At 46.8% G+C, this 26686-nt stretch overlaps 1 protein-coding gene across 1 annotated transcript; it reads left to right on the forward strand.

The window, feature by feature from the left end:
* Positions 1-340: 340 nt before the first annotated feature.
* On the forward strand, positions 341-20780 carry COPZ1 (COPI coat complex subunit zeta 1). The gene is made up of 9 exons (XM_032348477.1): positions 341-447; positions 11240-11308; positions 12668-12749; positions 13369-13460; positions 15450-15505; positions 16811-16888; positions 17049-17100; positions 18511-18549; positions 19366-20780. Exons 1-9 carry the CDS (start codon positions 430-432, stop codon positions 19411-19413), a joined length of 534 nt encoding a protein of 177 aa, XP_032204368.1. The 5' UTR covers positions 341-429; the 3' UTR covers positions 19414-20780.
* The last annotated feature ends 5906 nt before the right edge of the window (positions 20781-26686 follow it).

Genomic DNA, 26686 nt, shown 5'->3' on the forward strand with positions numbered 1-26686 from the left:
TAGGATTCCAACAAGAACCGCCAGTGCTCAGGGCTAAGGTGACACAGCGCCCCCTAAAGGGAGTGCGGATTAAAGTTGCTAAATCAGGCCAACGATATCACGTGTTCTTCTTTCTGCCAATTGAAAATTAATAATCGCTTCCTCTGTTCCCCATGGAAACAACCCCGCCCCGCTGGCCCTCCCGCCCCATTCAACCGTGAGGTTTTGGCGTTTTATTGAGTGCTTAAACTGACAATCAAGTGCCTGCGCTTTTTGGCTGGACACCTTGCTTCCGCCAGGCAAGTTAGCACACTGATTGGCCAATAGAGAGAGAGCTCTTACGATATAGCCCAATAATCCTACTTCTGGGCGGGGTCTAATGCGGACGCGGGGCCAATCAGCGGCGGTGTTGCTTTTGCGGCTCCACGTCGGCAGCAGCTGCGGGGCAAGATGGAGGCGCTGATTTTGGTAGGAGCCGGAGGGGCAGCTGAGATGCGGCGGTGTCCAGAGGGGCCGGGAGTTGGGGTTCAACCTGACTGGGCGGGGGTAGCAAGGGGGAATTCCGGGTAATCCTCGCGGACCGAAGCTTTTGCCAGTCCCTGGAATAAGTGTGTGGCCTAGTATAGAAACTGTAGGAACTAATGCCTCGGTTTAGAGTAGGAAGCTCTTCCGGGGAGAGGGAGAATCCGTGGAAAGTTGGAGGGAGCACATGGAGTCCTTAGGAAGTGTAGGATCATAGGCGTACTGGAGCGAGGTCCTTTAGGTTCCCCCTCATTCTGAGCGTTATGGATGATAACCTGGTTTGACTTTTCTCCAAACCTTCAAACTAGCCCCAAATTCTAAGAATAGACTGCAGGTGTTTATCATCACAGGGTTCTCCTCCTGGTTGTCACAGCTTGACTCTCCTTTGATAATAACGTTACATTTCTTCCAAAAACGGGTTTCCTTTTACTTTAGTCTTCTGTTAATCCCCCTTGTGTAGTTTTGTCATGGTAAATGTATTCTGTCAGAGTTCTGGAATACCTCATAGAGTTAGCGTGGATTATAGAATATTTTTCCAGACGCCTTATTTTGTTCTTTTTTTCCTCCCCACTAAGACTTTAGGAATTCTTAGTGCAGGATCTGGGATGCTAACTCTTCCTTGGTTATATGAGAATTTTGATGGCCAAAGGGTGTTATAGATTCCTTGCCCATAGGATCCATTTTGCTTGTTGAAACAAATAAAATACTGTTACTCCTTTAGAACTGGACTAGAGGATTTCTCTCTAAAGTTCTCTGTTTTGCAGTTTGGGATGTTAGTATTAGCTCCCAGTCTCCTTTATTGAGTTGAATTCCAGGCTCTTTCCAAAGACAAGTTTTCTTGTATCTTTTCCTTCAGCTCTAATATATGTGCACATTCAGATTTTCATCAGGTAAAAGAGAATAACAGGTTTGATTTCTTTCAAAATGGCAAAGATAGGGATAAGTCCTTCTCATTGTATGGATGGTCAAGTTGAGGCAGCAAGCTTAAAATCTGAGATTTTTTTTAATTTTTAAATTTTTATTTTTGTAAGTAATCTTTACACCGAGTGTGGGGCTTAGACTTGTGACTCAGAGATTAAAAGTCACAGGCTCCACAGCTGAGCCAGCCAGGCACCCCCTAAGTAGGTTTGGTTTTTTTAAAGATTTTATTATTTATTTGTCAGAGAGAGAGAAAGCACAAACAGGGAGAGTGGCAGGTAGAGGGAAAAGCAGGCTCCTGGCTGAGCAAGGAGCCCAGTGTGGGACTCGATTCCAGGACCCTGGGATCATGACCTGAGCCAAAGGTAAATGGCTAACTGACTGAGCCACCCAGGTGTCCCAAGCCCTGAGTAGTTTTTAATAAGATATTTTCTGTATCAGGCAGTTAGCCAGTATTCTTAACCAGTTAAAAGACACAGATAAATTCCAGGGAGTTGGTTTCTTTGGAAGTTTTTAGAAAAAAATTTTTAAATGCTCCCTACATCTGTTTACAAGGTAACTTGCTTAGAGGTATAGGGCTGAGGGACATGAGACCTGGGGAGCCCTCTTAAGGAATCTGTGTATAGTGGTGAGTTGAAGGAGGTATATGTGAAAGTCTCACATTTTCTCTTACCTCATTTTTCAGTCTCTGCTTTCTCAGTGAAGTCTGTTTCAGTCTGCATCTTATATCCATTTTGATCTGTACCTAAGATGCCACTTTCACAGATTCTTGCTAAACTGGTCACATACCCCTGAACTTTGCTTTTAAAACCATACTGATTCTTTGTCATAAGAAATCTATGTAATGGGGTTGGGGGAGCCAAATTACAGGGAAAAGGGATTGCTCAGGGAGGCACATGTCAAAACAAGGATTAAATTTTGATTCCTCATCCTCCCAGACTAAGTCTCTTTCGTATTATTATAGATTTTCTTATCATGGACTTTGTACCTCTTCAGTATGCAGAATTGTACTGTTAAACATCAGTTATATAGGGACACCTGGGTGGCTCAGTGGGTTGAGCCGCTGCCTTCGGCTCGGGTCATGGTCTCAGGGTCCTGGGATCGAGTCCCGCATCGGGCTCTCTGCTCGGCAGGGAGCCTGCTTACTCCTCTCTCTCTGCCTGCCTCTCTGTCCGCTTGTGATCTCTGTCTGTCAAATAAATAAATAAAATCTTAAAAAAAAATCAGTTATATAAAGCTTTTGTTGGGGACAAAGTACTAGTAGGTATCAGTATGTTTGCTGGTCTCCAGAGTTCTTATGATATTAAACTAGTATTTTCCTTCCTCTATGTCAGCTGTTTCCAACATTTTTTTTTTTCTTTTTACAGTTTCATTATATTTGGGTCTCACTTAAGAATTTTATATTTCTTTTTTTTTTTTAAGATTTTATTTATTTATTTGACAGAGATAGAGATCACAAGTAGGCAGAGAAGCAGGCTGAGAGAGAGGAGGAAGCAGGCTCCCCGCTCAGCAGAGAGCCTGATGTGGGTGGGGCTCAATCCCAGGACCCTGAGATCATGACCTGAACCAAAGGCAGAGGCTTAACCCATTGAGCCACCCAGGCACCCCAAGAATTTGATATTTCTCACCATTCCATCCTTTTCTCAACCAGAGTTCTAGGAGAGAATTAAGCCCTAAGGCTTTCATTAATATAATGAGTCAACTTCTCTGTATCCACAATAGTACTAGTTTGTACCATCCTTGGGATAATTTTAAAAAAAAAAAAAAAAAAAAAAAAGCTGTCATTTAAGTAGTTTTCAGTATTCAGTGCTTCAGATGAGGAGCCGTAGTTGAGAATCTAGGTGATACTTGCTAAATTTTTATTTCTCTCTACCCTCACAAACTGGCCCACAAAATTTAGCCCCAGCAGATTCAGAATCACCTTTCAGCTTTGGTCCTTTTTAACCTCATCCCCTCCTCTTGTTTACTCAGCAGCATCTGATTACTTAAATTGCCATCTTTTTTGTGAAAAGTATGAGGAGTACCTGGATTTTTCCTTAGCTTTCTACTGAACTAGGTTTACTGTACCGTGATAATACTAAATAGACTCCTCCTTAAAGAGGGTAGACACCTTGTGAAGTTCTTGTTGGCTTTCTCCTTTCACATTTCTTTTTCCTGGTTTGTCTGGACCTCTGGAGAAATCTGATCAAAGTACATTATCTTTCCATCCTCACCTCTACAAGGCACACAGCCATAGGATACTGAGAAGGGAAGGGTAATCTAGAGGGGGTCATGAAGAAAATCTACTGAAATTTGATCTGATTATGGGAATTTCTAAATACCAGTAGTTTCCCTTCATTTAGGTACTTTACAGTGGGTGTCATTTCTTTCTTGAATTAAGTAATCTGGCTCTAGGTTTTGAGCAGATTTGTCTTACTTTTCTCAGGTCCTCTTGTAGTCTCTAAGGAAAGAGACCCTTTCATCACCTTCTCTTCCCAGTGCTTTATAATGCTTCCAGCCTGTATCTTTGGACTTGGCTTCCTCTCTCCTGCTGTTTTCTGCTGTTCTCCCTTTCTTAGCTGTGAATGGAGAAGGATCTCTGCAGGTCACCATTCTCCATTAATAACCAATGAAATCTTAGAGATAATGACTTATCCTTTTCCTCCCTTCCCCCTATACCTTTTTTCCTCAAAGCTGAATTACTTTAGCAGTCTAGATCCTTAAATATTTCCTCATAGGTTTCATTTTTCCTGATCCTCCATAGATTCACTTTGTTTTTCCAGTGTTCTTCCAACTAAATTCTATCCTTTCTCTCCCCTTAGTAATGTTTTTTATTCTTAAACAATGGCCAAATCCCGAATTCTAAGCCTCGTTCAAAAATCAGGGCATCCAGAGTGCATAAGAGTGTGCACTTGGAGGAGGAAACTATGCAGAATACATCAATGACTTAAAGGTTGATATTGCTCTGTGGCCTTCGCTTCCTGAATCATCTTAATGGGGCTTTTGTTAAATTCCTTTGGCACTAACTGTAGAGGTACTTGGCCTAAATGCCCCCTCCCCCTGCTCTGGGCAAAGGTATCAATTACATTAAGCCCCCAAAGCACTCCCATCTCGATCCTGGCAGTCCCCTGTGCCCCTCTCCCAGCTGCGTCCTTGCTGGTGCCTGGCCCCTCCATTTCGTTAGGAGAAGCAATCTCCTCCTTCCTGCACTGTGGAGATATATTTCTCAGCTAGGGCGCGAGCAGTGCCAGCACTGCCCCCGGTGAGGTCCCTGGCAGCCATAAAAATTTTTATTGTGATTATGTTGGTGTCGGGGTGTCCATCTGGGTTATTGCACACCTAGTTTAATTGATTGAAGTTTAATTTATTGACACTTCAAATTAAATGATCAGAATAAACTGTGCTGTTACTCTGGCCGGCTTGTTTTAATGGTTGATTGCTGGAAGCAGACCTTGGCTTGAACTAAAACCCCCAAAGAGCAATTGACGCTGCTTCTAACTCTCTCCATGTCTTGCCCTCCAAGAAGACCTCGTTATAGATTTCCGACGTATTTATATATATTTTTTCCCTCTCCTTCACAGTGGTGGGAAAGAGTTGGTCCCTGGCAAGGTATAAATTATATCAAAGGTCTAGGGGAGCTGTCACATGGTCAAAAGAGGAGGAGGGGGTCTCCATATGAAGAAGGCCAGATCTTTGAGAAGCCAGGTCTTCCCTGTGAGGCAGAGGATGAATGCAATTATCCAGATATTTGAAGGAGCCTAGTGGCAGATTTAGGGTCTTTTTCATCTAGATATTTGCTACTGTTTTTTACTCCATTGACATGACTTGGTTAGAGTTAGGATACTGACAAGAGGACTAGTTATGGAACAGAAAACTTGAGAAGCAAATAAAGGATAGAACAGGAGTAAAGAATCAGTGCCTACCTATCCACTTATGGTAGAGTAATTAGAAAGACGGAGGGCAGAGTGCCCTCAAGCAGCTGACGAAGATGGATTGGGAGGTCAAGTCCATGCACTTTATAAGATGCTGGTACTGGCAGAGGCCCTCTCCCATTCTGTCTTGCCTTTCTCTCAGATCGGATTATTAGAGGAGTTCTGTTATCCTTAAATTTCCTAGCTTTCGTTTTCTGCTGTTGACCACATCCATCTCTTCAGAAGTTTTTCCTACTGTGTCCTCTAAGTCTCAGGCGGCAGGTGAAGCACATGTCTCCCATGTGGCTCTTTAATTCTCCCACTGTCAAGGCAGATATCTCCACCTACAGCCATGCATTTGGATATCTCTACCAATTTTCTTCAACTCCTTTTCTATTATTTGTGGACTTAGTAGAGGGAGACAAACTGGGGCAGAGGATCGCAGTTATTCCTTGGGGTGTGATTCTGAATTTTGGGTTGATAGACTGAAAGATGAACACAGAGGCTGTCAACTCATTCTCTTAGACTAGCAGATGTTGGGCAGGGTTTGGGGGTGGGCAGAGATAACATGAAACATCATAACCAAGAACTCAGCAGAAAGGGATCTAGTTCCATTTGATATTTCCCTTTACCGAGTGGTATTTAAATGAGAGCTCTTGGATTACCGAACTGGGAAGGCAGGAAGTTCTAATGTTGCTCTCAGGCCTAGGGTGTGGAATACTCTGATTTCTGCTTGTTTAACTCCACTTTCCAGTGCTGCTTGCTTTGTCCTGCATTTCTGTAATTCTTTCACTTTCATAACAGTTGGAGAATTGACTGTGTGGCCCCTGGGGAAAAATTCTACAGATAGCCTTTCTGAAAAAAATTTTTTTTTTTTTTTTTTTTTTTTAAATAAGTTCTAGGCCCATTGTGGGGCTCAGACTCCTAACCCTGAAACCAAGAGTTGCATGCTCAGTCCACTGAGCCAGCCAGGCATCTGGCTTTCTGAATGTTGAGAGGACCTGAGATTTTGCATTCCTGAAGGCTTGGGCTTGGTTACCTTTGCCCTTCCTATCTCACAGCCACCAAATTTAGTCATTGAAAGGTGCTGACCTTTGCTCCCCCTGCTGGCTGCATTAGTTTTCTCAATCATATTCATTAATTTATGAAGACCAAACATATTTATTGAAATCACTATTTGGTATCAGGCAGAGGAGAGGGGGTGATTTACAAAAGTATCATTCATTTCCCCCTTTTTTCCCTCCCCCTCCACACCATCTTATTATCCTCACAACGTATATTTAATTCTGAGCTCCTTGAAACCATAAAAAATTTGTGAATGAGTATTTTTCCGGGAATGGGGTCCCTATATTTCATCAGCTTATCAAAGAGGTCTTCTGTAACTTAAGGTATTAACTTTAACTGATCCAGGTCAGGCCTCTCATTTCTTTGATGAAGAAGCAGAGTCCCACAGAAAGGTAGGATTTGTATTAATGGCTGATCCAGATTATAATAAAGGGGTTTTGGAGTTTATTTATTTATTTATTTATTTATTTGACAGGTGGAGATCACAAGTAGGCAGAGAAGCAGGCAGAGAGAGGAAGCAGGCTCCCCCACCAAGCAGAGAGCCCGATGCGGGGGCTCAATCCCAGGACCCTGGGATCATGACCTGAGCCAAAGGCAGAGGCTTTAACCCACTGAGCCACCCAGGCGCCCCAAGGGGTTTTGGAGTTTAGAGATATTTTCTCCTGTAGCGTATGAGTTCTTTGTAGTGACTGCGCTTTCACATTTTTATCTATGCCAGATAGGAAGATTCTTCCTGCCGGTCACTCCTGACATCACTTCTTTCTTCCTAAGACTTGTGTTCAGTTTGCTCTTTATAGCCAGTATTCGGTCTCATTGCATCTGGGATATGCTCTGCGGTACCTATGGCTTAGTCTTTCCTGAATTGTGCTTGAATCTAAGCAAACCTTGGGTAATGTATAAAAACTATGCTTCCTTGTCAAATCGTTGAGTTAATTCTTTTCATTTGAGGTGGCAAATTGGAGCCCTCAACCCCAGAGGAGCTTTTCATTTTAAAGAAGTTGGCACAGAATCAGGGAGCAAAATACCTGCTTAGCTACGTGGACCTGGGAGTCGTATCTAGGAATTTTTCCTTCTAGTTTATACTGTTTTGGTTTTACTTTATAAATAGGGTTGAGGGAAGGGCATCTTGTTTCTTCTTGTTCAAAACCTATTGCCAAGCAGGGTACTACTTTTGGCATAGCCATAAAGATTTCTTTATAAGTGGAAAATGAAGAACTTTCTAGGAATCTCAACCGTATTCTTAGTTGTGTCCTTTCAGCTCTGTGAGTGGCATCCTCCAACTCCACAAAGCCTTCTTGGCTGTGTTCCCTGCCCCCACCCCCGTGAATTAAATAAAGTAACCAGTCTTAGCCCTCAAATACCCTGTCTGCCTGCTGCAAAGTCTTACCATCCCCACCCCCATCCTCTTCTGGTGACATTCCATGATCTTATCCCAGAGTGCCCTCTTACTGTATACATTGTGAACTGACTTCATTCAGTGCTTTTTTCAGAGCCCATCTCCCCTAGTTTGACTTAGAAGACACAAAAATAGCTTTTATCCAGAGCTGCCTTTTTAATATTTTTGCCGGCTATAATCCTGAGGAAGCCTTGCAGGTCATTCGAAGGCCCACAGGGGGCAGCACTAGGAATGACTTCCCCCTCTAGTCCCCTCCGTGCTGGGGGTGGGGTACTTGATTGAGATCAAAGACTCCTTTGCAGCAGGCTAGTTGCTTGTTCCGCGTTGTTTCAACTCTCCTGAGGAGCCCAGTCTCGTTTTCTTGATAATGAAAACATACAAGAAAATCTGTCTGAGCCACCCAACCTCCCACAAACCAGTCTGCCTACATATCATTTCCAGGCACTATTAGCATTTGAGGTGAAGTTCTGTTATACACTCAGGCTGTGGCTCTCTGAAAGTCAGTGCATCACAGAACTTTGTCTCGAAAGCTTTCTAGCAGCTACACATTCGGGAGCGGGAGGGAAGAATAGACCTTTTAAATCCTTTGAACATGGCCCTAAGCTTGTAGGGTCTTTTTCAGTAATCAGCATTTAATGTGTTACAAGGTCAAGCCTAGTCCATTGTCCAGGAGGCCCATTTCTCAATAGCTGGGAGTTATTTATAAACTTACCCTTTGCAAAAACTTAAGATGAAATTACATTATCAGTAATGGCTTCTGGGGCCTTTAAACTGGCTGGTTTTATGGTAGGAGAGGAATTCTTGGCCTCTGCACTCCGGTGAGGTAAAGGTCCCCGGCTGAAGTGGAACCGGCAATAGTCAGGAGGTGGCAGGAGAAATAAAGGAGAAGCTGCCGGCTCCAGCTATAGCAGAGTGGAGAATTAAAGCAGCATTTAGACTCATGCTGCTTTAATTCTTGGATTTGTTTAGGGTGGTTATCCCTTTGGAAGTTTGAAATGACCAGCCTTTTTCTCTAGTGCCTTCTTACCTCTTTCAGAACTGTAGTAAATCAGATCGTTCTTCTGCCTGCCTGCCTTTGCCTGTCTTTCATCCTTCCCAGTAAGCTCCACTTCCTATTTGGGGGCTTTCCTTGATAGCGTCTCCTAGGAAGCCAGTGAGAAAAGCTAGGAGTGGAACCCAGGGATCTGTTTCTTTGCCAGCAGTTTTTAGGCACTTCTACCCTGTTGGCCACAAAGGACATTGTTTCTCGCCTAATTGGCCGTGGCTATAGGGTTTTGCTTTTCTTTGGGATCCAGCCCATTCTTTCTAGGGATGCTAGACTCAGTGACTGCAAGAACCAGTTACCTATGGCCAGATCAATGCCCAGTTTAAACCATTAGGAATCTCCAAGGTTCCTATGAATGTGGAGAGAAGAACAGAGCCAAAGATTTCCAGGGAAAAGGTTGTGGGAAAAATGATCTCTTCTAAATTTCCTTCCCTGTGGGCTTCTTTTCCTCATTAAGGAAACTCATTCCTATGGGTGCATCCCTTTTGGTGAGTTGAGGATCCAGTGGCTATAGAATTATGCCTGCTTTATGGGAAGATCTTTCTGTGGGGTATAGAAGTTAGGAAAGCTACTCTGTGACCTTTTAGATGATATTCTAGGGGACTTCCCTCTGCTAGACACAGTTCCTTAGTTTGAGACAGAGTATTTATTTCAGGGAGTAATGTGTATAGGGTGAGCATCTCTAAGGAGTGTTTATCAGAGGAGAGATAAGTTGGTAGTAAGATCACTCAGAATGGCCACACCAGAATGTCTCCCTGTATTTGGAAGTCTCATTATAAGAGGGTCCCTTAGATGCTTACTACTTCAGTAAATTTTACTTTATCCTCAAACTTCATTAATTCTCATAATCATTTAACAAATACCGAAAGTTTAGTGTGTATCACACAATCTTTAGAACACTTGGAATAAATCAGTGAACAAAACACAAAATTTGCTGTTCTCAAGAATTCAGGTGGGGGAAAGCTTACATTCTTCATCACCCTGTTGTCAAAAGACTGGGTTCCCTCTACTCTCATTTTTAACTCCCTGAGTGTAGGGTTGGTTCTTTGCATGGAACCGTAAACCTCCTGAAACCTCATGGGACAGTTTACCTTTGTAGACTTTGCAATTTCTGGATCCTTGGCAATAATTCTTTTATCCTCACTCTTGGGTCTTTATTAAACTTATGCTTGGAGATTATATTTAGCTCCTGTGAGGACTGTGGGTTTCCTAAGTAAGGCCAGGAAGCGGAGGCAGCAAAGCAACAGCCCTTTCTCATAGCACAAGGGAAGGATATCAGTGGTAGGTAATGTTGATTAGAAATTCAGGGAATGTGAGGGACACCCAACTGGCTCAGTTGGTAGAACATGGAACTCTTAATCTTGGGGTTGTAAGTACCTTGGGCGTGGAGACTGCTAAAAATATATAAAAGAAAGAAAGAGAGAGAGAGAGAGAAAGAAAGAAAGAAACTTGAGCCTGCAGACACCTTCCATATACATAACACTGCCTCCCTTTCCTTCCTCTTCATCTCCTGGTTAGCTGGTTCCCTAGAAGTTGCAGGAGTAGAGGAGCTTCTGCAAAGTGATATATTTTGCGGTTGTTTGAGTGTAACCATTAAGGCCGAGGCTGTGGTTCCTTTATGAGAGCCATTATCCTCAAAATTTGATTTTGGGTAGTAAAAGAACACTCCCTTCCTGCTCATTATATCTAGGCTCGAGGTTTCTTAGATCCTCTTCTTACTACTTCTTAACTCCCCCCAAAATCAGATTGGTTTATGTCTTGTAAGTTAAGTGGTAGTGGTTGGGGGTGTAGTAGAAGGATTGGGATCATAGGGGAAGTCTTGGAAGATGGATGTCTCACTGGGTTGCATTCAGAACTGGTGTGTCTGTGTGCATGAGTGTGTGCACATGTATACGTGCTCATTTCCTTCTGCCCAGTGTGTGGGTGGTTTAGGGAAGGCTTGCTTTATGCCTCTGCATTGCTACTGCATTGGGACTGCAGAAACTTCTACGTACACTAGGGCATTCAACCCTATTTTCAGATAGGCTCGTGCAGTGCCTATTAATTAATCTGGTCACATTCCATACCTACCTGTGCATGGGAGACCAGGGAGGGAGAGTAATTTGGAAAATAACTGTAGCATAATATTTGGAAATAACAGCATGACCTACCTTGATTAAACTCTCTGTGTGTCTGGCTCAGAGAAACTGCTTCTCTGATGCTGCTTTGGAGTCCTTTGTTGAAATGCCCCCTCCCTCAATTCAGTTCATGCACCACTTGATCATTCTCAGTGAGAATTGCCTAAATCTAACCAGGTTGGGATAGGGGACATACAGAGGCACCTCTGCATCCCCTTACAGCCCCAGTGGGATGAGGGGAAGGTATCTGGTTTGTCAGTGGTGGCAGGAGCCTTTAGGACTGAAGGTTATGTTCATATCTCTTCAGGAACCTTCCCTGTATACTGTCAAAGCCATCCTGATTCTGGACAATGATGGAGATCGACTTTTTGCCAAGGTGAGATTCCCTTTGAAATTCATTTAGGAGCAAGACAAAGACTTACTCTGAAATTTGGATCTAGGGACTGCTCCTATTATCTCATATTCCTTGATACTTTAATTTTGAGAATCCTTCCATTTTCCTGTGCCTACTCCAGATAAAACCCAAACTGCTTCTGTGTCTTAGTTGCCCTGCTTCCATACTTGCGTCCCACAGATTTTGACCTCCTTTGTTGTCAGCATCAGATCAGAGAAAAGCTTGGGGACCTTGGTTTCTGAACAGTACAGTGCCTGGGTGTGAGAAGCAGACTGCCTGTGCCCATCACTGCTGTCCCTTTTCCTTCTGCCTTTTTGCCCTCCCTGGGCTTTTCCAGGGAATTCTCTTGTAGTTCCAGGGTTCCACCCCTAGGTCTGCAGTCCCCGCCAAGCTTATTACCTCCTGACATCCCTGTGTGGTGTTTCTAACTTTGGATCTATTGAAAGAGAGGAGAAAGGACACCCCTCTCCTCTCCCTCCATATCCCCCCCCTCCTGTGGAAATTTTTTCTGTCCCTGGTGTATTAACTCCGGGCGAGCACAGCATAAATCAATCAGCAGGTAGAGATTAGTTTAGAATTCACCAGCTGTTCCTCCCTGTAATTGGATGTAACTATGCAGGACACCTTTTGAAACAGTTATCCAGTTACTAAATGCCAGACCTGTCATAGGTCTTCAGCTGACTGCGACGGATTAGCCCCTAAAGAGCAGAGCGATTTAGCAGCCTGTATCTCCACCCTGTGCCAGGGCGGGCTTGGGAGTGGGCTCAGCAATGTGCTAGATTGTCTCCTGCTTCTTGCAGTTTGCAGAAAGAGAGCTAAGATAGAGGGATTGGGTAGGCTTTGCCTTGGTTTCTGCAGCCTTTCCCCATTCCTCAGCTTCATACTGTGAGTGAGGGTCTGAAAGAAACATTCTGTGCTTCTAGTGCTTTTTGTGTTCCCTAGCACTTCTCCCTAACATGGGTAGCTCTTAGGGCGCACTTGATGAGCTTCATCTAGAGATTACTATCCTGGAATGCAGACAGGGGCAGGACTTCATCACAGAGCTTGCAAGCCTCTGCCCTATAGTCTTAGAAATGTGAGGTGGGCATGCTTACAGCAAGGTCTTTAAAAGGGTTTTGGTTTTTTTCTTTCTTCTTCTTCTTCTTCTTTTTTTTTTTTTTAATATTTGCGTACTCACCAGCCATTCCCCACCTCCATAGTTCTTCCTTCTTCATGTCAGTATTTTTCCCTCACCCCATGCCTTGAAGGAGAGAAATCCAAGATCCAGGGCAAAAAACAGACACTAATCATTCTGGGCTCCCAACTCTAATGACCCAACCCATCTCCTTTCTCTCTGACCAGTACTATGACGACACGTACCCCAGTGTCAAGGAGCAAAAGGCCTTTGAGAAGAACATTTTCAACAAGACCCATCGGACTGACAGTAGGTCATTTTCCTTTCACTGCTCCCCGTGTTGGGGGAACCATGGCACGCAGGGGGTGGCAGCAGGGCTGCAGAGAAAGGATAAAATGACTGCCTCCTTTTTCTTTGTCTTCCTCCTCCCCTCATATAATAAACTCTTCGGAATGTAATGGGGAGGTGAGTGTACCTCACGCGGGAATACCGTGCTGGAAGGTTGGCTGTTAGCTACCTGTCTAGTCCGTGGATTTATGAGCCTCACTTGACAAATTTAACTGCAGCTCTGCTTATTGTACCGCATCCATTAGGGCAGGTAAATGGAAGTCTGTAAAGGTGACCGCTCTGCATTTTCACCTCCGAAGGATCGACTAGTATCCTGTCTCATACAAGGAGGGAAATAAGGGTAGTTGGTAGGGAGGTGGTTAGAGGAGAAGATACACTTCAATTTCCCCAAGTTTGTACTTCCCTTCTTCTGCTACCATGGGGAAGAAAAAAGCAGGTCAACTTTGGTCTTTGGGCATTATTATGACCTACCTTACTTCAGCCCAAACAGCTGGATGCCAGAGTTCATGGTAACTCCTTCTATCCTACTTTCTTATCTCAGGCTATCCACTGTTTCCACCTTTCCTTCTCCCACCCCCAGGTGAAATCGCCCTCCTGGAAGGCCTGACAGTGGTATACAAAAGCAGTATTGATCTCTATTTCTATGTGATTGGCAGCTCCTATGAAAATGAGGTGAGAATTCCACCCCTCTTTGCTATCTCTGATCCCACTTTCTAAACCATAAGCAGGGCATAGTATGGCATCAGGACCCTAGAAGTGTCACTCTGGCTTCTGACTGGGCTAATGAAGTTGTCAGAGATCTCTGCTGACCTCACAAACATGGCCTAGCAAATAAATCAACCTAGAGGGGAAATTTTCACCAATTGCTTTTTTCTTTTGTCTTTTTTTTTTTTTAAAGATGTTATTTATTTATTTGACAGAGATCACAAGTAGGCAGAGAGGCAGGCAGAGAGAGAGAGAGAGAGGAGGAAGCAGGCTCCCTGCTAGCAGAGAGCCCGATATAGGGCTCAATCCCAGACCCTGGGATCATGACCCGAGCTGAAGGCAGAGGCTTTAACCCACTGAGCCACGCAGGTGCCCCTCCTTTGTCTTTTTTTAAGTTTTATTTATTTGAGTGATCTCTATACGCAACATGGGGCTTGAACTCACAACCCTGAGATCAGGAGTTGCATGGTCCTCGGACTGAGCTAGTCAGGTGCCCCCTGAAATTGCTCTTGCTCTTTTATCTCCATGTAGGAGACACCATATGTATTTTAATACATACTAACATGTATCAGTGGCCTTCACTGTATAGTGTTTTTAAAGATGGATTTCTTTGTTCTGTCTTTCTTTCTTTTTTTTTAAGATTTTATTAAGAGAGGGGCGCCTGGGTGGCTCAGTGGGTTTGGCTCAGTGCCTTTGGCTCAGGACATCATCCCAGGGTACTGGGATCGAGCCCCACATCCGGCTCTCTGCTCAGCAGGGAACCTGCTTCCTCCTCTCTCTCTGCTTGCCTTTCTGCCCACTTGTGATCTCTGTCTGTCAAATAAGTAAATAAAATCTTAAAAAAAAAAAGATTTTATTGAGAGAGAATATGCATGCGTGCACACACGATGGGGGGCGGTGGGGTAGGGTCGGGGCAGAGGGAAAGGGAGAGAGAATCTCCAGTAGACCCTGAGCTGAGTGTGGAGCCTGACACAGGGCTTGATCTCACGACCCTGAGATCATGACCTGAGCCAAAACTGAGTCGAACACTGAGCCACCTAGGCATCCCTTATAGATGGATTCCTGAGGTTTGGTCAGGGTTGGGGGGATGCTTCCTCCTGCTATGAAGGGTCCATACCTGATTGAATTTGGGTCAGTTAGGCAACATTTGGGGTCATGTTGAAGCCACACATTCTGAATGGATCAGCCTGAGAAGCCTGTGGGTATAGTCCTAACCTGTTTCCTACGCACAGGAAAAGCTACTTACCTCAAGTAGCAACGTCTAGGAGAAAAGATAAGTAAAAATAAGCCCCCACATAACTTGAAGCCAAAGAAACGTTTGAGAGAACCAGTTCTTTTGAAGCTCTTATTACTTTAAATCTTTTGTAAGGTGCATTGTTACCTAAATCTTACAGCACTTCTGTACTTCTGTGGGCATTAGTGCCCTTGTTTTGTATTTGAGGAAACCAAACCGTGAGGAACGATATGAAATTACTTGCATATGACCACTGTTGAACTACAGAAGTGGCAGTTTCTTATGGTTCAGCCTAATAACTTTTCCAGGGTCACACATCTAGAAATGGCCCAGCTGGGATTTAGCCCAGATCTGTCTGATGCCAAAGGCCATGCTCTTTCCACTAACCCTCTGGCCTTAGCTATTGTTTGGCTAATGATTTCTTTACCTAAGATACCAAGTAACACATATACAGTTGGCAAAGACATGTAGAGGACTGTGATGGGAAAGTTTGAACAGTCTGGTCAAAGAGAGACCTCGAATTGTGGGATTGTGTAGCCGAATTTATTTCTGTGAGAAACCACAGGTCCTCTTCCTGTTTTGCTCTCACTTTCACCTTATGCTTTTGGTCTTTTGTGAAAGCCTGTGTATTTTGATGCTTAATGAATTAGTGGGTTTTGTGTTCAGGTAACAGTTTTCAGGGCCTTGAACCTTATCCTTCTGCTTCTTCTGTTTCCCAACAGCTGATGCTCATGGCTGTTCTGAATTGCCTCTTTGACTCATTGAGCCAGATGCTGAGGTGAGCAGGCCATTCTTGACATCTGTTTGGGAGATAAAGTCACTATTCATCAGGCCCAGGGGTTTGTGGGGAGAATTAGCAGAGGCTCCAGGGAATTGATTTACCTTGAGAAGTTAGGCTTATTATTTCAGAGTAATTCGCACTGATAGGGGAGACTGGATGGAAAGTACTTCCCTCCTGTGGGATAATTCTCCTAAGAAAGGGGACTGGACAGGAGCAGTGTCTCTCTACTCTGTTATTATCCAGTGGCTCTTTCAGAGTTCTGAGCACTGGTAAGCACTAGACTTCATTAGAAGGTAGGAAAGGGCAAACATAGGAAAATGTCCCAGATGTAACATTAGTGCCTTGGGAATGGAGGTAACATTCTCAGTTTTTAACTTTAACCCATAGGTTTTCCCTTCTTTAGAACAGAAAGAATATGCCATTTTCCCTCTCCTCCCTTTCCACCTCCGTAGCAGCCCTCTGTTTCCCACATAGATGGGCAACAGAAGAGATATAAGATACTTTTCCTGAAAACATCCAGGAGTCTGAACTTCATTCCCCCAGCAGCTCCCAAGTGAACCCAGTACAGACAGCCATCCGCCATCCGGAGCAGAACAGCAGGCGCTCTCAGCCCCACAAAATCAGCAGGGCGAATGGCTCAGATTTCCTCAGGAAGGGGATGATTTATTTCTTAGCCAGGTGAATGAATAGACTTCATTTCGGTGATCTAGTGAAAGAGTCAAACTGACGGATGTGACTGGCCACGTGCACAACCACCGGATCTAAGTCTGGTGGATGAGGGCCCTGACTGTTCCCAGCCCCCTACTTGGGCTTCTTTTCAAGGCCTGAGAAGAGCTGATGAGGGAGGGGGAGAAGGGGGAAGCGGAGAGAGGCTTAGAAGGTTTGTCAGAGTTTAAGTGCAAAGAGAATTTGCATTCAGCTCTTCTCCATGTCCTGCCACCTCCAGATTGAGTTTAGCTGTTTGTTTTCTTTTTTCCACTCACTGATGTCCGTGTTCATGAGCAGTGTCAATAGCCGCATTACGGTAGGTAGGGAAGAAACTAGCTCTGGATAATCAACCCTTGAATAGTCAGAAATTGCCTGTATTTTTTTAATCTCTTTCCTGACATTCCTGATACTTATTCATTAACCGAGAGTAAGAAGAGGTTTAGAGTGGATAAGCCAAGAAGTACTTATTTACTTTTCAGTGTGTGTGGCTGGTGCAGATATTTTATTGGTCTAGTTTTGGATCTCCAACTCAGACAATGTCCTAGGATTCCTTTTATACACTGGCTGGTTTTTTCTCTTCTCTTGGGGACTCAGGAAAAATGTAGAAAAGCGAGCTCTGCTGGAGAACATGGAAGGGCTCTTCTTGGCTGTGGATGAAATCGTAGATGGAGGGTGAGTTTTCTGACCTGCCTGGACCTCCTTGGATTTCGGGTAAGGGAGTGGGATAATTGCTTCTGTCCTAAGGCGAGTGGCCTGAGTGACCAGAGTATCCCCACAATGAAGGAGTTTGTCTTTGAGGACAGAGTGAATGATGGTTTCTTCTTTGTCTTAGGGTGATCCTAGAGAGTGATCCCCAGCAAGTGGTACACCGGGTGGCATTAAGGGTAAGCAGAAGTGTGCTCCCCTACATCCCCCATCTACTCACCCTCCAGGGCCATACCTGCTAAATGCATCTAAAGGTCAGGGCTTACAGAATACGCAGATCCTTCCCCTTCCCTTTCAAATTCTCGTTGTCTCAAAGAGGGGCAGCAGAAGGAGCATACTTTTGCCCTTTACCTGGTACCTAGCATCCCATATAGTCTTTGCACAGAGGGGACATTTAATACATACTTAATTGAATCCAAGATGAATAAAAGGGGTGCCTGGGTGGCTTGAGGCGCCTGGGTGGCTCAGTGTGTTAAAGCCTCTGCCTTCAGCTCAGGTCATGATGCCAGGGTCCTGGGATCGAGCCCCACATCAGGCTCTCTGCTCAGCAGGGAGCTTGTTTCCCCGGCTCTCTCTCTGCCTGCCTCTCTGCCTACTTGTCATCTGTCAAATAAATAAATAAAATCTTAAAAAAAAAAAAAGATGAATAAAAGAAACTTTAATGGTTCTGAAACTATAAAGGAACTTGAGGTTGATTAATACTTCCTTTGGGGATGGATCCCAGTCTGGTGAGTCAGGGGAGTGTCTTCCTTGTCTTAAAGTCTGACGACACCACCTCTTTCTCAGGAAGCATTAATTTGCGAGAACCTCAGTCCTCTCTTGATGGTAGTAATATCAGAAAGGGGCCTCTGAGTTAACCATAGATGCCTCCAAGTCTGCTAGGGAGATAATGGTGGGTATAGAGAGAACCCATCGGCAAATTGTGGGGTGCAGAGATGTTTAAGCGAAGCAAATCTCCCCATTTATAGAATGTCCCAGCTCTGACCTCCACAGAGTGAAGGCTGACAGTGTCGGGTAATGGAAAATCTTCTCCCTTAACTGCCTTGGGCTCCATTTGCATAGTTTAATCTTCTCCTCTAACATATGTCTCTATGTGGCAAGAGAGAGGGTTCCCCCCCACCACCCACTCCCGCCTTCCCCTTCTCAGGCTGCTGTTGCAGCAGTTTATTTCTTCAAATTAACATGCTGTCGTTACCCATCAGGCCTTGCGGGATCCATTAAATTACCCCTGGCTCCCCCTCATCCTTTCCCTAGTGATATTGATATTCAGGGAAGGTCTTCTCTGACTAGGGAATCAGGTCCCCTACCCCCAAGTTGAGGATCAGATAACCTGCTGATTACTTGGAATGGAATAAATCTTTTAAGAAGTCCAACTGCCTTAAAACAGAGGATGGATGAAATGACCCTTTTCTGCTCACAGTCTCTCTGGCCAAGAAAATTGTGACTATACTACCTAGAAGGGACTGAGAAGTCAGGCATCTGCCTTTTGCTTCAGTTTAAAGGACCACTTTTTCCATCGCACTACTGACTTCAGTCCGGTCTTACCCCACCTTCCTCTCACGCTAAATGTTTGTCTCTCTGTGTCATAGGGCGAAGATGTCCCCCTTACGGAGCAGACCGTGTCTCAGGTATGTCTTTCTCTCCACATGGACTGGACCAGTAAAGAGGCTAGACTAGCATTCCACCCCAGCCCAAGTTTGAATGAGTTTAGAGACTGAAGGCACATTTTTCTTGGCTCTAGTCCCCAGAGAACTGGGGACTCATACAGCCAAATACTCCCTACCCACCCAACTCCTATCCCATGTTCCTTTGAGCAGTGGCTGTCAGCCTTGCTCTGTACCCTTCAAACCCTCCCTGTTTGATGCCTCATTCAATGATTTACTCCCCAGCAGAGGCTTGCCTTAAGCAGATGGTCTGTGTGTGTGCACGCACATGCGTGCACACACACACACACACACTCTCTCTCTCTCTCTCTCCCTCTCTCTCATTATTCAAATGAGGGCTAGGCTGGAAATGCATATTCTAGAGTAAAGCAGGTTTTACAGATCTATCCTGCTACTTTGTGGATAGCTTGTCTACCTGATGTGGGAGGCAAGGGAGGGATTCTGTTTTCTGTCTACTTGGAATTCTCACCAAGAAGTCCATCTGGATGCGGTAACTCCTCCTTTCTAACATATGGCCAGTAACCCCCAGTTTTTTTCTCTCCTCCCAGGTATATCTCTTCTCTCTTCATCCCCCCAGTGGATTTGAATTTTTTTGGAATTTCCCAAACTGACAATCCTCTAGGGCCCTAGAGAGCTTCTTCCCATCCCTCTACCCTTGGGGATTTTGTATTTGCCATTCTTCTAAGGACAGGGAAGGCAAGTGAGGGGAAGGAGAGCCCCAATCTCTGTCATTGCCCTGCCCCCCAGCAAGCCCCTCAACTGCCGCCCTTGTCCCTGCAGGTGCTGCAGTCAGCCAAAGAACAGATCAAGTGGTCACTCCTTCGGTGAAGACCTCACTGTTCCTGGCTCCTCACCCTCTCAAAAAATCCACACGTCTGCTGTGACTTCTCATCCAGTCCCCCAACTGATGCTCTCAGGGTCATCTCGGGGATTACAAGGGACCCTTAAATCTCCATTCTGTTCGGTTGCTTCCCCAAACTCCAATGTATGCTTCCTATCCTTTCTCACTTTTTTGTAGTCTGGGAGTAAAACTCCCAGCAGATTCTAAACGCAGGGTAGGGGAAGCAGCCTTTTCCTTTTTACACTGGATTATGCTCTCATACTCTCCTACCCCACATATTTTCTTCTCAACTTTTGTGCCCTTTGCTGCAGTTACACTTGAGATCAAAGCAGGAGAAAGAATGTGCTGAGCGTTTTCCTCCCTTTGCCTTTACTGGGCCTTCATCCCAACAGCCCATATGTTAGCAAGGGGAGGGAGAGAGAGAATTCTTTTCCATAGGATGAGTGGGGGTGGCATATCCAGTCTGAAGCTACAGCCCCACTTAATTGGCCTCAGCATTTCCTCCCATCCCTTCTTACTGCCCTGTCCTCCAGCCTTGGAAAAAGGATTGGGAACAGCTCATGGGCTGGGGACAGAATGGAAGAAGCAGGGATTTAAGTTTTATTGGATAGGGCTTATAAAATTCTGTTTTTCAGTCACAGCTGCATTCTTTAGCCTGATCCTGGCTTATAGCTTCAAAACCACTGTGGTTTGTGAGTGTTCATTTTAGGAGCGTCTGTCTCCTGGTCCACTACCTTGACTCTCCACCTTCCCTACTCATGGGATCTTGGCCTGGCTTGTCCTTGCTGTGCCCTGGAGCAGAGCCAGTCCCCGAACTAAAACTCCATTTTAGTCTTGGGAAGAAGAGTTTTTGCTCAGAACTGGGGAGGGGTGGGATTTATGACTTGGGCCTCTGGGCTGTGTCCCCTTCACTCCCCCACATGCATTTCACTCCTCTGCCCTGGGTTTGCAATCTCTGCGGCTTAACCCTATCTTCTCTCTGCCTCAGCCTTACATCCAGGCAGTAGGTCTGCGCTCCTTCCCTCCCTAGGTCGCTGAGAGAGGTCCCTTCCCTCAGAAAACCTTTGGGATTTGGACTTCCCCAGGAAGATGGAGGTTGGAACACCCACTCATGGGTCTAATCTTTCCCCTTGACCGGAAACTTCCCACAAAAATGTCTCAGAAAAACCTTCCTGAGACTTAAGCCTTCTGTCCCACCCACTAACTGCCAGTTCTCCAAGACTGAAGTGGGGTGAATAACTGAGCATATTTGAGGGAGCATTTTTGTGTCGGAGATGTATGGAGTCAGGAGATCGCCACCTTCATATACTGCTCTGTGCAAAGAGGAATAAAACAGATTTCTTTTTCCAAACTGCCTTTGTGTGATGTTTCTGTTCTTCTTCCTCTCTTTTTGGCAGCTGCTTCTATTCCTCCAGCACCCCCCCATCGCTCCCCATCTTATAATATTTCTTCCCTCCTACCTCAGAGACTCCCCAGCATTCCACCCCCCCCCATCTCTAATTTACGGGGCTGTTTGCCTCCTTGGCATCCCTCCGTCCCCTCGCCTGGAAATTGGCGCCAGGGGTGGGGTGGGGGTGGTATTTTCTCAGTGGGAGTCCCAGGGAACTGAGTGCTCTCCCCCACCACCCCAAAGCCAGCTGCCTGCTCCCGCCTCAGCCATTAGTAACCCGGAGACGCGCACCTGCGTGGGGGCTCTCCTCAGCCCCTGCTCCCTTCCCGCACCTCCCACTCCTGCTCTGAAATGGCGCTGAGCGGGTTATTTATCGGAGCCAGCGCTGCTCCAGAAGGTCAGGACGGTGGTGTAAATAACCTCTTCTCGCCATTTCCCCGTCCCTCCAGAGCCTGCTCCCCTCCCCCTCCTCCACCTTTATTCGCACAAATGAATGTGGCTGGGCTGGCGCGGAGCCTGGCCCTGCATCTTAATGGGGCGGTGAGCTCACAAGATGGATTTAGCTGGGGGTTTTATGGTTGCCGCGGCGACAGGAGAATGCTTTGGTTTTCTTTCCCCCTTCCTCTGCAGGATTTTCAGGAGGGGGGAGCATGGGGAGCCCTCCTCTGCACTGCAGTTTTGAAGGGTCTCCTCAGTCACCTCCACAGCTCCTAAGATGGGCCTGCAATTCCAGGTGTAAGCAGGAGACCACATTAGGACCTCAGGAAAGGATGAGGGAAGGAAGGTAAAAGGAGTGGGAAGAGACTCTCCAGCATTGAGACATGAAACCGAGTTGTCCAGTCTTGCCTGCTGTATGAGAACCTGGCAATTACAGCTTATCAGCTGTGGGGCACCTTGGCCCAGAATCCCCCCTCAGCAGGTAGAAAACAAAGAAAATGCTTGGGTTATCAGCCCTGTAGTACTGCCTTGAAAGTTGGGGTACAGGGGGCTGGATGAGGGCTAGGGATCTTTGTTTTTGCCTGTCCGAGATGGGGAAGAGGCAGTGTCCAGCCTTACCGTCTACTTAATACCCCATACAGACCCTGGCTGGGGAGGGCATGTCAGTGTGAGAGCTGGGATAGAGGAGGGCAGTGGTGGCTGATCAGTGGTGACCAGGTGGAGAATAGAGTTCTACCCAGTTCTCAAACTTGAAATTCTCTGAATTTGTTTCCCCAGCCTGCCTGGTTTGAACTTTTCCTGTCTTCTCTGTTTCCCACGAGGAATGCAACTCTGGTGGCCTGTCCTATCCAGACCTTTGGCCAGCAATTTTCTTTCACAACTATGAGCAAACCCTTCTCCAGCACTGACTAAAGCAGAGACTGGGGAGCAGGGTCTGATTATCTCCCTCCATTGGTCTCTGTCTGATTCTGGGCCTCTGGGTCTCTGTAAGCTTTTCCCTTCTCCCCAGAGGACCCTGGGAAGCCCCCTCCTCCCCTCTCCCCCTTCTTCCCCTTTGGCTGGGAAAGTGACTGGAGCCTGAACAGTGCCAGACACCTGCCTGCCAGATGTGGCGATTCCCCATTCTTCTTTCCCCCTCCCCAAATGTCTATCCTTTACCCACCCCACTGAGCTCAGGCAGAGAGAGCCCCCCACAGAGTGATTTAGTGCTGCAGCCCCTCTTCCTCAAGTGCCCCCCTCCAGCTCCTCTCCCTCCTCCTGGTGCCCAGGCCCCCCCCCCCTTTTTTTTCCACTGTGTCCTGCAGATGGCTTCCTGGTACAGGCCCCCCCCTACTCCACCTGGGGGTGCCGGCATGTATAAGCCCCAGCTCCTGGGCTGGAGAATGAATGGGTGGAACAGAGGTGACTGGCCTCTCTTTCACCCATGGGAGAGTACATCAGCAAGGCTGAGGACAGTGGCAGCCAGAGCTGATGTCATTTGCATTGGTGGCTAGGGGAGGTGTTAGGGGAGGAGGAGGCAAGTGGGGACGGAACCAGCACTCTAAGACTGTCTGCAGAGAAGAAAGAGGTCTGTGAGACCTCACGTAGGCAAGAGAGCCCAGAACCGTGGCTGCCTGGTGGACATCACATCTTAGTTTCTCTGGCTGGGTCTGCAGATCCTGTTGCTGGTTCTGTGTCTCGCTATGACTCAGGAGATGCCCCTCAGCTCCTCCCATTCAGACTGACCCAAAATACACTTAAAGGGAACCCTTAGTTCTTACCCTCCTCTCCTTAGTGTTTGCTCTTCTGTATCTTTTCTGTCTTCCATTCTTTCATCTTTTCTCCCTTAGTTGAGCTTCTCTGCTGGTCATCTGGCTTCCCTGTACCCCCTTCCATCCCATAACGTAACACAGTATGGTCCAAGACCTGCCACCGAAGTAGGACCTCGTTCAGAGCCTCTTTTCTCCTTCTCATCTCTCTGAGGCTCTGGGGTGGCAGTTGAGGTACCGGGGAATTGTTGGTCTGAAGAGCAGCAGAGGCAGGATAGGTGGAGAGTTCAAGGAAATAGGAGAGGGGGGAGTAAGATAGAAGCGGAGTGAGAGAGAAAAAGTGACTGAGAGACAAAGAAGCAGAGATTGGGAGTTAGCAGAAAAGCCAGCCTAATGAACTGGGAGAGTAGAGAAGCTGACACAAGAAAGAACAGCAAACCTGGGAACAGAAAATAATGGAAAGATGGAGATGGGAAAGTCACAGCAAGAGGAGGCAGCTGGGGATGGCCAGCCCAGGGGGCAGGCTGGCTCTCCTGGGCTCCCTCATGCTGATGGGCCATAAATCTTAGATGTATGCATGCATGTGTGTCTGTCTGTCTGTCTCCGTGTGTGCATGCACAGCACATTGTGTATGGGTCTGGTGGGGATAAGTTTGATTCTCACAATATTCTCATTCCTTCCTTGAAGCACCACCCCACACCAACCCCCACCTCCCATTATTTCTGATTTCCCGGGGGGTCATTCCCAAGGTACTTCTACATCGTAAGAATCCTGACTTGCTTACTCGTAATGCTGGCCTGCTGGAATGTGCAGTCAGGATCTGTAGAATCAAGAGAAGAGGCCCCATCCCCTCGCTGCCCACCCTCAGTGCCTGCTCACCAGCTGCTCCTGTCCATCTTCTCCTCCCACTTTCCTTGTGTCTCTCCTCCCTCCACGCTGACCCCTCCCCCAGCCTCTGACCCCCAGCGCCTGGGGCCCAGGGTTGGAGGGGGAGACAAAGACAGGATTTATCATCAGGACAGAGAAGCAGCCAGAGACCAGGGCTGAGGGCAATGGCTGACCTCCTTGGGATGGGAGGGAGTGCTTGGCCAGATGCTGGGAGGCTGGGAGCCTGGGTTCTAATGGCTCTGGCTCACAAACCCCAACTCTTCTCACCCCGGCCTTGTTCTCTCTCTGGTCCCTGAAGACTTAAGAAACAGAGAGAATGGCCTTGAGGTGATTTTAGGCCTCTGAACGAAAACCTGGGAAGAGGGAAGAGAGGGTCTTTCTCTTACGGATACTGAGGAGGACTGGGAAACCCGGGAGCAATCAGGCAGCAGTTGTTTCCAGGACTAGCAAGGAGTTCAGGTTTTGCATGGCAACAGATGAGACAAAGAGAGGATTCCTTTAATATAAAAGGACTTGTCCAGAATAGGCCCTGACTGCCAGTAGAGAGAGAGAAATGTCATTATGGGTCCTGAAAGACTTACTTGAACCTAAGGAAGACACAGAATTCCCCAAGGGTTGCTAGTTCCAATGCTACTGAGAAGGCCTTCGTCCCTGAGATCCCCAACTGCCTCCTGAGAGGTATGAGGAGCAGCTGGACCCTGCCTTTACAATAAATAGACTATTGGCCCGAAATTGTCTCTACTCAGCAGGCGGGGTATGTGGTCAAGGAGAAGGAACAGTATGATCCAGGAGTTTCCGAGAAACCAAACCGTATATCTTTCTGCGGATAGCTCCTGCAGCTTCCCTAGCTGCCCTTGAAGGCCCACTAGCCCCTCTAGCATCTCGGTGTGTCAGAGGGCTCCACAAACCCAACTTTGAAGCTCTCACACTCATTCCAGCTCCTGGTACCCAGCATCCTACTTCCTACCTTTACTGTCCTGGGAGGAGGCTGCTGGAGTTACCTCTAAGTGAAAAGAGGGTGGAAGGAAGAGAAACTGAGGCAAATGGGAGCTTCCAGCCTATTGGCTTCACACCACAATCCCACCAACCCATTCCCATCCAGTATTTGGTAAAGGAGACCTTCTTGTGGTTTCCTTCTACAAACTGAAACTATTACCTCAATTCCTGATGGAAAAGTCAAAAATTGGAAATCTTAGGGGAAAAGGGTCATGGGTTGGGAGAGGACAAAGGAATTGGGGTGGGGATGGCGCAGGTTAAGGAAAAAAACAGGAAAAGGGAAAAGAGAGCATCTCGTTTTTCCTCGCTCCCCCTTCCCCCAATTGAGAAGACAGATTTACAGCCTTGGTTCGGTGTGTGGGGGGGTGAGCATAAGGAAGACAGATCTGCAGTTCTGCCCTCTGAGTGTCTGGGTACTTAGCTTTAACTCCCCCATTAGCATCAATCCCCATCTTGCTGCCCATCCGTCTTCTGACATCAGCTCCTTCCCCTCTCTGTAGCCCAGGCTTTCTGACCCTAAGTGGCTCTTAAAGGGCCAGTCTAGACCCTTCTCTCCCTCCCTTCTCCCACTCCAGGCAGCAGAGTCCAGTGTGTGTACTTGCATGCATACACTGTGGCCATCCTTGCTAAAGCCATAGTGAATGGATTGCACAGTGTGTGGGGAGGGGGGCAGCTCTTCTCCAGCTCTCTCTGTTCTCTTTAGACAGCCCCCCACCCCCGCCATCCCACTGACTCCTATCTTTGTTCACTACCTAGCCAAGCCCAGAACAAACCCTCTGACTGAGGTGGGGGTCACAAACACATGGTTCTGGGAGTTTAGGGCTGGAGAAGGCATGTGGATCACAGGATAGATCCTCTCCCTCCCTCATTTCCTGGAGGCCCAGGGCTGGGAGTATCAAGAACTACTGGCTGTTTTTAATTCGCAGCCAGCAGTGGGGGTGGAGGCTGAGACTCCTAGGAGATGCCCTGAGCCCCACATTCCTAGCCTCCTTTCCCAGGGACCCAGGTTGTGGTCTGTGGGGGGTGGGGGATTTCAAATCTTCCTCTCTCTTTGAGGGAGGTGACATGCCAGAGAAACCTGCCTTTGAATTTCCTGGCTCCTTTCCCCTATTTCTCAGCAACTGACCTTAGGGGGGCAGAGGGAAAACTGGCTTCTCCCCATTTCTCTCCATCTTCTGCAGAAATGCTGTAACTGCACTCCAGGGGCTATAAGAATGCCAGGATACTCTGAAAGTTCCTCCCCCATCTGCCTTCAATACTTTCTGTTGCAAAGATCTGCAGTCCTCTGAGGGGCTCTCCAGGGTAGTCAAACCCCCTTCCTGATATCTGAAACCCATTCCCCACCTCCCTCAGTGCTCCCTACTCTGGCTCAGGATGAGAGGGAACTGGTGTGTGTGTGGGGGGGGGGGGGGTCTTGGGAAAGTGGCCACACTAAAAATAGGAGCCCCCAGCTGCACCCCCCCCACTATGGTCCCTTATTTATCACCTTCCAAATCTCACTCTCAAAGAAGCATAAATATTCCTAATTCCTGAAGGCCTGCCCTGAACTCATAAATTTAACAGGGGAGGTGGGCAAGGGGGAGGAGTGAGGTGTAGGGATAAGGGAGCCCACTGCAGCCTTGAAGTAGAACATCCCAGCATCCCAGGGGTGGGGGTTGGGGTGGGGGGTAGAGCGCCAGACTTGTCCCCATGCGGGCGCCTATGGGTCTTCTTAGAGAGGAGGAGGGCATTATTTCACTCAGTAGTTCCTCTAGAGATTAGTCTTTTCTCACTATAGCCCCCCACCCCCGAACCCGCTTT

This window comes from Mustela erminea, chromosome 6, assembly GCF_009829155.1.
Source record: "Mustela erminea isolate mMusErm1 chromosome 6, mMusErm1.Pri, whole genome shotgun sequence".
Classification (NCBI taxonomy): domain Eukaryota; kingdom Metazoa; phylum Chordata; class Mammalia; order Carnivora; family Mustelidae; genus Mustela; species Mustela erminea.